Source organism: Coptis chinensis, chromosome 8 (assembly GCF_015680905.1).
Source record: "Coptis chinensis isolate HL-2020 chromosome 8, ASM1568090v1, whole genome shotgun sequence".
Taxonomy (NCBI): Eukaryota; Viridiplantae; Streptophyta; class Magnoliopsida; order Ranunculales; family Ranunculaceae; genus Coptis; species Coptis chinensis.
Window position 1 is genome coordinate 48,888,612 of NC_141463.1, and position 12,757 is coordinate 48,901,368.

At 37.1% G+C, this 12,757-nt stretch overlaps 1 protein-coding gene across 1 annotated transcript; it reads right to left on the bottom strand.

Moving 5' to 3' along the window:
- Nucleotides 1-1,473: 1,473 nt before the first annotated feature.
- Nucleotides 1,474-3,437, bottom strand: LOC147481772 (prohibitin-1, mitochondrial-like). Its single transcript, XM_086579040.1, has 4 exons — nucleotides 3,271-3,437; nucleotides 2,572-2,706; nucleotides 2,312-2,514; nucleotides 1,474-1,715 (listed from the first exon to the last, which is right to left on the bottom strand). The coding sequence occupies exons 1-4, from the start codon at nucleotides 3,435-3,437 to the stop codon at nucleotides 1,474-1,476; spliced, it is 747 nt and encodes a 248-aa protein (XP_086435166.1).
- Between the last annotated feature and the right edge of the window lie 9,320 nt (nucleotides 3,438-12,757).

The following is a 12,757-nucleotide window of genomic DNA, read 5'->3' on the forward strand; positions in this document are numbered from 1 at the left end:
ATCTCATATAACAGTACTTATCATTTCCACTTTCCAAAAAACCTAAACATAAATACCACTTACATTCCACTTAGTAAATGCACATATGATAACCTAATTAAATATGAGTTTGATACACCTTACCTTTAAGCCAGCACATCTTCTTAGGGTAGGACAACGTCTTTGCATAAAAAGTTAATAAGTCCTACCCTCCTACAAAACAAAGTTAGATTTCTCAAACGTAATCATTTATAATATACATCTATTTCACTCTCACTGCAACCATTATGGGTATATATAATCTGGCGTAATATATCGCCAATATTAACATTTATGTCACACCACCATATCCATTATATCATAATATATCACCAATACACTACGTCAAAATAGAGAATTTATGACAGGCATGACGCCCCACAATAGGACGGCTTCTAACTGTCTAAACATAAACCACGGCTAATTTCTTTTATTTAGACAAATTTACCGGTCGGGTCATATTAAATCGGTCTTTGTCTGTCTACTTCCTCCTTCTAATTCCCATTGTCGAGACTTCTGCTTTGAGCCCTGAAACCATTTCCCACCAAAAAATATTGACAACCCATTTCCCACCTAAAAAAATTGACGAATTTTGTGTTTCCCCCTCAAATTTCATAGCTTACCCAAATACTATATATTATCTCATCCCACGATTTTTTTCTCACGTTTCTGCAAAGGTTCGTACTTTCTCTCTATTAGGTTTTTATTTATTTCTGTTCACTAAAATTGATACTGAAAATTCGTTTTGTAGATTGGGTCGCTTAATCCAGGAATTGAAGGTTTAGGGTTGAAGGGGTATACGAAATTTAATACACTCTCAGTTAAATCGAGGTGATTTTCTTATGGGTTTTACTAGTTTATTCTTTACTTTTTGAGTTTCCATTTTGTGCGAAGTATTTGTATGTTTTTCAATGGCTTGATTACGTTGTATTATATCCTCATTATTTCATTAATTAATTAATAGTTAGTTTGTATGTTAAAACAAGAAAAAGATAACTAAAGCTTGTAACGCCTTTTAGCTTTAAGCATTACAAACTATAATGATAACTTTTGAGCTTGTTATTATATAAATAGAACGTTACCTTCATTAATATTCGAGAGAGCGTATAAAACTTGAAGTAGCAGTCCATAGATAACAACCGAGACAATAGGATTTGGCTCCTATAGTTTTAAACAAAGTAATTCTTTTGTCGCCATGTAACCTTATTTTGAAGTCTACCAAATCTATTGAAACAGGCACTTGCCTAGAATAAACTCTCTCGACAAAACATTAACCCTTCCCTCTCCCAATCATTTCTTTCCAAATGGCTCCAAAGTCATGTCACGAAGATTTAGGAGCAAGTCATCCGAGTTCAAGTACACACGGTTGGCAGAATTTGCTATGGTGTGGGCTATTTCCCTGGCGACTTCAATCTTCCTTAGAGTAATAAATCTTTGCATTGTTTTTGCGATAGCTTAACCTATAAGCTGAGCACTCTTGGCCTCTCCCTGTGCTCTGATAACCGCACCCTTCTTGTCTTGCTCTGCTTTCTCCACAACAAACTTGGCTATTTCTACTTCTTGTGCAGCAATCTGCTTGGCTTCAATTGCAGTAGTAAATTCCTTTCCGAAAGTCTCAACTATCCACAACTCCCTACGGTGAGGGCGGTCATAGCTGACCCTTTCTCCCAAGAACAAAATATTATTAAAGTCTGCAACTACACAACAAGGGGAGTTAGAAGGGTAGAAGTGCAGTAAATCCATCCACAACTTTTGTCTTAAACTGAATTAATTTGAGGCATGCATATACCACAATACACAAAAATTGCTTCTTCGAGCTTAGCATTTCCACATTACAATGTAGAAACTGATCTGATTCAAAGAGCTTAGTGACATTGAGTAAGCAGGGGTCCCAGAGAATCTATATTCTTCCACTATTGTCACTTGGATAATTATTCAAAAAGTTCCAGCCAGGAGCACAAAGGTTTTTAATGTAATCAACCTTGTCTGCCTTCACCTTATAGTTTCTAGCAGATTAAAAAGCCTGAGCTTTTTATTCTTATCTTGTTTTGTTTATTTCCCGAGCTTTTATGGGAGTCGTTAAGGCCCCTCACATTTCCAAATCCCATCCTCATGATTACTTGTTAGGGAATTATTACCTGACCCCTTAGGCCCACCAACCCCCTTAGGAGGACCTGAGTTCTTGTTATTAGGGCCATTGTTCTAAGAACCCTTGGGAGGAGCTTTGTTCTGAGGACCCTTATACGGATCTGTTTTGACACTTGTTAGGGCCCTTTTTTGAGTGCGGGAGTACCACCAGTAGGTTTAGCACGTGGAGTTGCTGCTTGTTCCTTGCGTTTGGCTCTTGTAGTAACAGGAGAGGTAATAAGACCTCCTGCGTGAACATCTTGGTCATCTATCTCATAGTCAGAGAAAACTTCTATCTCCTCTCCATTATCATCATCAGGACCCAGCAGTGCTAGGTACGGATTCCCTTCTTGAATAAAGTCCTCTAATCTAATTTGTTTATTTATTAAGAGTTCAATTCTCTTGACAATAGAATCAGCTTCTTACACAAAAGGCACTATATCATTTACTTCACCACTCACTGTATTGCAAGCAATTATAGGAGCTGCAATGGGATCAGGTACAATGGCAATTTGAGTATTAACAGGACATATAGACATATAGTAGGTAGAGGCTGGGCATCTTGAGGCACACGATCAGCATTTCTAACACAACTAGACTATCTGATTTCAGCTCCAGGAGAAGTTATGAGCATTTTGAGCGGTCGACTTCCCTTGAGTGGTACTTTTTTGCGGGCATGTAGTCTCCTTATGGCCAAATTGTTTGCATTCAGAACAAGCAAGAAGTCTCCATGGATAGTTCAAGTCAAGAATAGCCACTCTAGTCCCAATATTTAGGTATCTAGAAAAGTGAAAGATACAGGTATATCTACACATACCTTAGCAAATTCCAGTCTTTTCTTCTTTGCAGTAGCATCATCTGTGCATTTAGGTTCACCAATCAAGCTAGCAATATATCCTATCCCGTTAACTATCCACAGCTCTTGTTGTAATTCTCTCCTAAAGTCTTGTAAATGGTAGGCAACTGATCTGGCTCAGGTCGCGTAAGAACACGAAGCCCAATCTTCACCATTTGCAGACCACGACTTCCTGAAGTACTTTCCAAAAGGTTGGCCTTTGCACGAACATCATAAATGATAGGCCTATCGAACCACAGGATCATGAAATGTGTTCCCTTAGGATAAACCTCTCTTTGACACCAACAAGACGATTGAAGACAATAGCATGACAACCACCTTCAACATTGTAAAGACTGTTTGAAGTAGCGTAAAGACCAATACCACCTATTATTCCAACTTTGACTAACGCAAACATTGCACCCACACTACCTTTTGGAACGTTCTTGAAATCCATTTTTTTTTGTGATTTGATTTGTTTGGTTAAACCCTAATGAATAAAAGTGGAGTATAGAACGTTACCTTGGGCACCTTTGATATATCTGTGCTGCACACAGTTCTCTGCTTACCATTTTTAAAACTTCTTAAACCGAAATGGCTACTCTAGTTGTTCCTGATTCTGTTCCTACTCCTCTTGAGGATGCTAGCAAGATTAGAAAGGCTGTTCAAGGTTCTTCTTTCTTTGTTGTCTTCACTTTTGTTTATCATTTTCCCTTTTTTCATCAGTTTGTAATTTAGCAGTTCCGATCGACAAACAAGGTATAGTGATCATGTGCTAATGAAAGCTGTTACGATGGTATGATTTTTAGAGTTGTTTGATATAGATCATTAAGAAGTTGAAATTTTTATTTTCATGTAGAACTAGAACCTTATGAAATGATGTTCTTCTTTGTTTTGTAGAAGTTTTGTAAACATTATCAAATTTACATTTAGAATTTCTTTTTAGCATTTTTCCTTTGATAAACATTGTCTTGGATTTGCCAAAAAGTACAAGGGAAAATCATTTCAATGAGAACTCTGTGCAAAATCTAATTTTGGTTGGTCTGCCTGAGACCCTGACTTGAATGAGAACTCTGTACCGCATATTTTCCCTCAAAAATAGACCTACGATATAGGCATATATCCAATATACATGAAATGCTCATTCAAGATCCACTATACAAGCAGTCGGGCAGACTTGCCTAATGCGGTTAAAAAGGATAGGTATATAACCAATATCTTACAAACTAGTCAAATGCATTCCAAGCAAATCAATAGCAAGACCAATCCCAAACTATCCAAATTAGTGGTCCAGATACTATTATATTTTTCAGTTTAACAAGTTTGGGAGATGTTTTGATTTGATAGGTTCTTCTCCCGCTGGAATTTTTCTTCAAGGAAAGGGTGAATCTTTCTCACTGCTTCTCCAAGGCAAGGTATAAACGGTTTAACTTTATTTATACTTTACTTATAATAGATGATGATGATTTGGTAAAGGTTGCTATATTTTTATGTGGTACTTGAAGAAAATGTTATTAAGTGATGATAGAAGTAGATGTAACTTGGAATATATTATTTGGTCTAGGTTGTTGTTATATTCATTTGTTTATATTGTCTCCATTGAGATGAGCTAGTTTTACTGGGTGATAATTAATGGTTCATTGTCAAGCTGGATTTTGATATTTCATCATGTATAACAATGATTTTTGTGTTTATTACTTGGTCCTGTTGTTTTTTACTGCTTGGCATGGTGATGGTTTCTCCCTTCACGAGTGTTTATGTTATATAAGAGTTTTCTGATGCCCTCTTTATATCATGAATTTTTATAATTTTTTCGATAAGGCTCTTTATGTCATGGCATTAGTGGTTGCATTGGGACTGCCATATTACTATAATAAAACTCACATATATTTGGAACTTGGAAAATTGGTGTGTCGACACCATAAGCGTTATATGCATAGTGTAACGATACTAATGTTGGGCCTTGTGACTAGCCATGTGCATTTCAGTTTCTTTGTGCTTTGCTTAAAATAGTAACAAGAATTCTCTATCTAAGAACCGGTTTTTGCATGACTCAACTAGCCTGATTTAGAATATATATCTACAGATTTTAGTTTGAGTTGGATTAGTTTATTTCAAACTTTATATTTTCAAGTAACATGGTTTCTTGTTTGTAAATGATATGACTTCTTTGGCATTAATTGGTCTTGGCCATAGAGAATAAGGAAGTTGCTATTAACATGAAATCACCAAGTGTCCTATATATATATATATATATATATATATATATATATATATATATATATATATATACATATTGTTTATATTATTATATATATTATTGTTTAATTGTTCCAATTGTTCCAATCTTGAGCAAACCATTTAGACTTGGTAGGTGGGTTGTTGGGGTGCTAAGTGTGTTAGGAGGCAGGAAATAATTTTGAGTACCACTTTCTATGATATATACCTTTCCTATGTTTCAAGTTGAATACTCTTTTTGAAATCGTACTAATATTATATATGTTGATGTATTTATTTAGAAAATGTCTTCAATGCTTCCAAGCAAGAACTGGATGAAAGCACCGACTTCGTCTACTGAATACCTTCGAGGTGTTAAATCATTCATCCAGTTCACACAATATAAATTAGGAAAGGAACTTGACTGGTATTGTTGTCCTTGTGCTAATTGTCATAATTTAGGGGGGAAGTCAACAACAAAAGATATTGCTGAGCATCTTATCTGTGATGGTATAGACGAGACATATACATCATGGAGAGCCATCTTCCAGAAGTAGTAACTATGTTGAAGCTCCTACTAGTTCTTCTACTAGGGGTCCTAAGAATATGTTGCCAAGGATGGAAGAGATGGTCAATGACACATTTGAACGAAGTCATCTTGTTGACTTAGATGCATGTCTTAACAAAGTTGATGATGGAGATGATGATGGAGATTCACCCAATGCCATACCGCAGGATGTTTAATACGACAAGTTGATGGAGGATGCTTTAAAACCAATATATCCATCATGTCGGGGTGAAGATTCGAAATTATTGATGACGATTGAGTTGTTGAGCATGAAGGCTAGACACAAGTGGTTTAATAGTAGCTTCACAGAGTTGCTGCAATTCCTTAAAAAGACTCTACCAGAAGAGAATACACTACCTGAGAAGACCTATGCTGCTAAGAACTTGATCAAACCTCTTCGCATGAAGTGTGAAATTATTGATGCATGCCCAAATGACTGTATTATATACTAGGGTGACAAATATAAAGATTTGATTAGTTGTCCCACTTGTGGTAAAAACAGATGGCAACCAGTGAACCCGTTAAAACCGAAGGCTAAGATTAAACCATGGAAGAAGCTAAGGTATTTTCCTTTGATCAAGAGATTGCAAAAGATGTATAGTATACCATGGATTGCAAAGAATATGAAATGGCATGCAAATGCAGTTTCTGACCAACGCTATATGTGTCATCCTGTTGATTCTTCCATGTGGAACTCAATTAATCTTAAATGGCCTGAGTTTGCTGCGGAGCCATGTAATGTTAGATTGGGGATTGCAACAGATGGATTTAATCCATTTGGGAACAAAAGCAGCACTTATAGTTGCTGTCCTATTATGATTACTCCGTATAATCTGCCTCCATCATTGTGCATGCGGAAAGAGTTTACTATGTTGACACTTCTAATTCCTGGTTCAAGTAGCCCAGGGGATAATATCGACGTCTTCTTGCAGCCTTTAATCGAAGAGCTACAATAGTTATGGGGTGCTGGAGTTGAATCATATGACTCCCATGCTAAAGAGACATTTACTATGAAGGCAATTTGCTTGTGGGTGATACACGATTTTCCTGCGTTTCACCATCTTTCTGGATGTAAAATGGTAGGAAGGTATGCATGTCCTATTTGTAGTGAAGATACAGATTCTACTTGGCTGAAGCATGGAAAAAAGTTTGCTTATATGGGTCATCGAAAGTTCCTAGCATACCCGAATCATCGCTTTAGAGTCCAGAAGGCACAATTTAATGGCAAAGTAGAACATGGTAAGCACCCTATTCGTTTAAAGGGTTCTCAAGTAAAAATTAAAATGAGTCAAATTCAGAACAAGTTTGGTAAGGTGCCGGATACACCGGAAGGAAGGAAGAAGAAGAGAAAAAGGACTAAAGAACTAGAAAATTCAGCATTTTCAAAGGATTCTATCTTCTTTACATTGCCATATTGGGAGGTATTTTTAACATTTGTGTAGTAGTATATCATGTAACTTTATGTATACATATCCATATATTCACTTATATATTTAATTCCTACAACATCTACCTATTTGCCACAATCTAGATATGATGCACGTGGAAAAAAATGTTACGGAAATTCTGTTTGCAACAATCATGGGTACAAGTAAGAGTAAGGATGAACTCGAAGCCCATTTGGACCTTAAGGCTAGGAAGATAAAGAAACACTTGTGGCCGGTAATGAAGAATGACAAGTGGTCTTATCCAATAGGTGCTTTTTCTCTTTCTCGGCAAGAGAAAGTTTTGATTTGTAGAACTTTGCACCAACTGAAGGTTCCTGTTGGATATAGTGGAAATTGGAAACATAATGTGGACTTGGAAGACTTTCAACTCAAGAACCTAAAATCGCATGACTATCACATCCTTTTACAGCATTTATTGCCTGTGTTATTGATGCATCTATTCAAAAAACACAAGCCATTGCGTGAAGCTATTCGCCAATTGTCTTTATTCTTTAACGTCCTATGCTCCAAAGTTATTTGTTGTGCAAAGCTTTCAACCATGAGAATACGCATCGTGGAAACTTTGTGTGTCTTTGAAAAATACTTCCCGCCTTCATTTTTTGTTTCAATGATACACCTTGTTGTGCACTTAGCGGAAGAGGCACAAATTTGCGGACCTGTTAGATATAGGTGGATGTATCCATTTGAGAGGTGAGTAAAGTTCACAATATTCGTTTTTTGTGATTAGTATGTCATTTTGTATTAATTAATGACACATGCACAGGATGATGAAGACTTATAATAGGTATGTGACCAATCAGACTTCCGTAGAGGGTTGCATTCAAGAGCAATACCTTGTGGAAGAGGAGATAATGTACTGCATGGAGTACATTCATGATGGCAACTTGGGAAGTCATACGAATGGGAGAAGGGTGATCATGAATGAGGATATTGAAAGTGCACACCCTATGGATAAAGAGGGAAAGCAATACGTTCTTCCAAATATAGAGTATCAACAAGTTCGCAAGTGGGTTTTGACGTATTCTCCAAAAAATGTTGAGTGGGAAGAGTAAGTCATGCATTTACCACTGTTTTGGTAGTCAATACTTGAGTTCTACATGTCAATTATCCTGAATTTTTATTATTTTCACAGGAAGTACCAAGTATACCTCCAAAGTCATAAATCAAGGGGTAAAAGTTGTAGGGGCAGTCAAGCAAAAGAGTTGGATTACATTCCTTGGTTAAGATTACAGCTACAAAACGAAGAAGAATCTGTTTTCAAGAAGATTGTTGATGGTCCATATTTTACAGCGATGTCATATAATAGATACACAACGAATGGGTATGCTTTTTATACATCAGATTCTGAATCAACGACAACAACACAGAATAGTGGGTCTCAATGAGAGCTGTGACTAGTTTTAGGGCAAGTGCCAAGGATAGGAATCTTGTTGATGATGAAGTCACTTACTATGGAGTTGTCAAAAGAATTCTTGAACTTGATTATGTAGAATTCAAAAAAAACTGTGTTCTACTGTGATTGGGTGCGAATTGAGGATAAAACAAATGGTTGCATAGTTGATCCGGATACAAACTTGGTATTTGTAAATCTTGGGAGGTTCATGAGGAATACAAGTGAAGTTGATGAGCCCTTTATTCTCGCATCTGAAGCTAAACAAGTCTTTTATTGTAGGGATTTGAGTAGAGATAATTGGCATGTTGTCTTGGATGCTCCAAAGAGGTTAAGTCAAGAGATAGATGCTTATGAAGACCCACTGGTCTTTTAGGCTAGAACAAGAGTTAATGGTTCTTCGTCAACAACTTTACTTGAGGACGTTCTAGAAGTTGCCGAAGACTAATTTTAATCTTAAAACATCAAGTTAAAAGTGTAATCCTCCGTGTTAGGAAACTTATCAATATATTATTGACTTGGTCATTTTTCAACTGCTTTTTTTTTTTATCTTCTTTAAATACTAGACAAGGGGTCTGTTTAGGATCAAGGAATAATCTTTTTTTTTTTAATTAAGTATCTTTTGTTTCTCTTCATATTTCAAATTCTCAACATGGTACAGGTGAGTTACAGAGTGGTTTTTTTTCTAATTTTTTATTCTTTGAATGATGCAATATATGGTGAGTTTAATTCCGTGCTTTGTATGATGAGTTTAATTCTGTCACCTTAAATGTATGATGCAGATGTTTAATTATGTCGCTTTAGATTTGAGCCATTTTGTTGAACTCTATATTTAGGTAAAAAGAAGTCATGTCAAAAGCATCTGAAGCAAGTGGATTTGAGGCAAATGAATCTGAAGCAAGTGGCTCTGAAGCAAGTGAGATGAGGACGAAACCAAAAGTTAAAGTAATAACTTTGATTTGATTATTGGTTACTTAATTGGCGTTGTGACCAGAGTTCATTAAGGACATCATTAGTGCTATTATGGAGGGAGGAAGAATAAGTTCTGAACATAGATGTTCACAAAGTCTAGATATCACGCATCATGTGTCATGAAAGGTATTAATAATACACTTTTGCTCTCTATGAGGACACACCTTGAGACTTCTTTAACATCTAAGTTTATTTTCATTTGAATCCTCTTGGTGAAGTTTTCTTCTATTATATGTGTAATCAACTTTAAATGCTAGTTTATCACAGAAAGAAAATAAATGTGAATTTAAAAATATACACCTAGGGTTCAATTAGGTACAATCTGGACCATTTCTGTTGTTCAACCAATTAGGTACTCTGCTATTGAGTAGTAGAAGCAATAATCCTTGAAAGAGAGCACAAGATGGGTTTGGGATCCCTCCATAACCTTCATCAGAGTGGCTTGAGGCCTTCAGCCTTTAATGATTTCTCTAGTTTCTTGTAAATGAAGATTTGGATCCACCATATAAGCTGTTATGATCTACAATAGTGGGCAGGCCCACAATGTTTAAGATGCTTTTGGTATCATCTAGGCCCATGTGTAAGGGGATTGTCATCTGTGGAGGAGCTGCCCTTGTGAATGACACATGGGCAAGCTTTGGGTTTTGATTGGAGCAGTGCAACTCCATCGAACAGTGCTTCATGGTGGTTCCTTACAGCAGTAGTAGCATTTTCCGGGGGTGGAGGTCCAAAAACAATAGTCTGTTCATATTAGAGAAGAGGGTGGGCGGACATGACCAGAGTTCATTTTCTGACTGTAACCATCCTCCTGTTCGTAACCCATCTGGATAATTCTGGGACAGCAAGTATAGAATTCTCCTCGACATACCAAAATACTTCGTCTATTTTTTTTTTTGAACTGGACTAACTGGACAGGCAGACACCTTTGGTAAGTATAACAATAACAATAGATTAAATCATCTTATCACCCAGTGTTCACTTAGGTCCAAGATTCTTACCTTCTTTTACTTATTGGGGTTGTAATATGTATATGTATATTCATTCACTTAGGTCCAAGATTCCAAGTGGAGTTCACTGCTAATGGACAAGCTACTGGACAATATAGAGTAAAGTATGCCACAATAGTCGGGCAGGTGGCTAGGACACACTGCCCACCTATGTACAAGGACTGGGCAAAAGTTCCAGTACTAACGAAGGATGAATTGTGGAAGGATGTTTTGGTAAGTGCAAATCACTCCACTAGATTTTATTTCAGTAGACATTTGAATTTAATTTGTTTTGCATCCCAATTTGTTTACTAATGACTTTGACATGTCCAATTTACAGGAAGAAATTGATCTTCCACTCATCCGAAAAGAATGCACTCTTCGTAAGCTTAATCTGACTTGGAAACAAAAAAGTATGAACCCGTGAAGGTTTATGATATGTATCCAACAGATGCAGAGTGAAAAAAAGAAATGGTCCTAAAAAGGTGAAAAAGGAAGAATGGGAGGCATTTGTCGACATGTGCTCAACTGAAGAGGATAAAATCAAGCGATGCAATGGCAAGTTGGCAAGGGAAAACATGAAGAACCCACATACAACTGGTAGAATGGGAGCAGCTCAGGTTATTGAAAGCGGTTGGTAAACATCTATTTAGTGCTTAAAAATTTATCGTGATGCACTAAACTATTAGTCTTTATCTACGCACTTGTTTAATATGCTACAGAAAAAAAAGATAGCCCCATCAAGTGCGGTTTCGAGGACACGAGGGGATATGTGGCCACCCATACGAGGAGAGATGGGAGTTTCATCAACACTAAAATGAGGCAATCTCTTGTAAGAGACAACAAGACATATTTGTATAGCTATTGCTTATGTATGTATGACCAGCTATTATGTACTTAAGAAATGGTGATTTTGATTTCTTTTGTAGGAGGAAATTAACAGACTTGTTAGCGTAGAGCCTGACATAGTGGAAAGGGATCTAGACAATGACCCCGTTGCAATGGTGTGATGTTTCTCATCTTTTTTTGGTTTTTCAATTTGGTTTTGTTCAAAGTTCTACCTAAACTTTTGTTTGCTTAATAGGTTATTGGTCATGATGGAAGGGGACGTGTTCACGGTCTAGGTGGTGGTGTCACAAAGACTGTTTACCATGCTTCAGCTCCTTATAAGGAGATTGCTCAAAGAGAGAAGAGAGCGCGTGAAAGCAGTGAGTCAGGTTATGAGGCGGTCATGGCAAGACTTAATGAAGCAGACAAGGCTCGCAAGATACTTGAGGATGAAGTTGTAGACCTTAAGCGACAATCTTCAGGGCTTGGAAATGCATCTCAGGTAATAATTTGTTAATTTAATTATGTCTAGACTAAGAATATGAATAGAGCATATGTCTTGTCTTCCCAAACCCTTATTAAGTTAGGAGGAAGTGGATGGGGTTTCACCAAGTTCTCTCGCATTGATTATGTTAGATGGAAGGCAGAGAACAGGATTGTGCCTGGTGTCAATGCCAAGCTTCTTAGATGCCAAGAACCATGATGTTTTTACTTAGGAACTTTATCTGTTTTGGCCTTAACAAACCCAATATCAGGAGGACGCCATCTGACTTCCATTATATAACCTGCTGGCTTCGGTTTACTTCGAATGCCATTTGACTTCCATTATACAACCTGTGTCCATTGACCAAATGAAGTTTGTTATATTTTGGTCTGGCTGTCGGTAGTGGGAGCTGTTCCTGTTGCAGCAAATCAGAACAGTCTTCTTTGATCTTCTAATGTGAATGACGCAATAGATTCTCCTCACTAAATCACGTGAATATAACATCGAAACCCATATAACATCGTTGTTTGTCAGCATACTTTTCTTTTCATCCTTTGGTGTCTTTTTTGGATCTTTCTCTTGGATGCTAGTGGGAGTATGGGACTCAACTCTAGTTAGACTCATATCATTTGTCCAACTGAAGTTTCCATGCCCATGTGCTCTTATTTGTTGCTCTCTCGTGCTCTGTATGTTCAGAAGCTTCTCCTTCAGAACAGCTCGAAACTTGCACGTCCAATCCCTTTGTTGCTGTGAAATATTGCTCTACATCTCGCTGCAGTTTCACAAGCGTATTTTGGCTTCTTGTGGCTACTTCCAGTGCTATTGTGTCTACTGCCTTCCTTTCATTACCATCGATTCCCAAAGCAATATCTAGTGCTTGACCT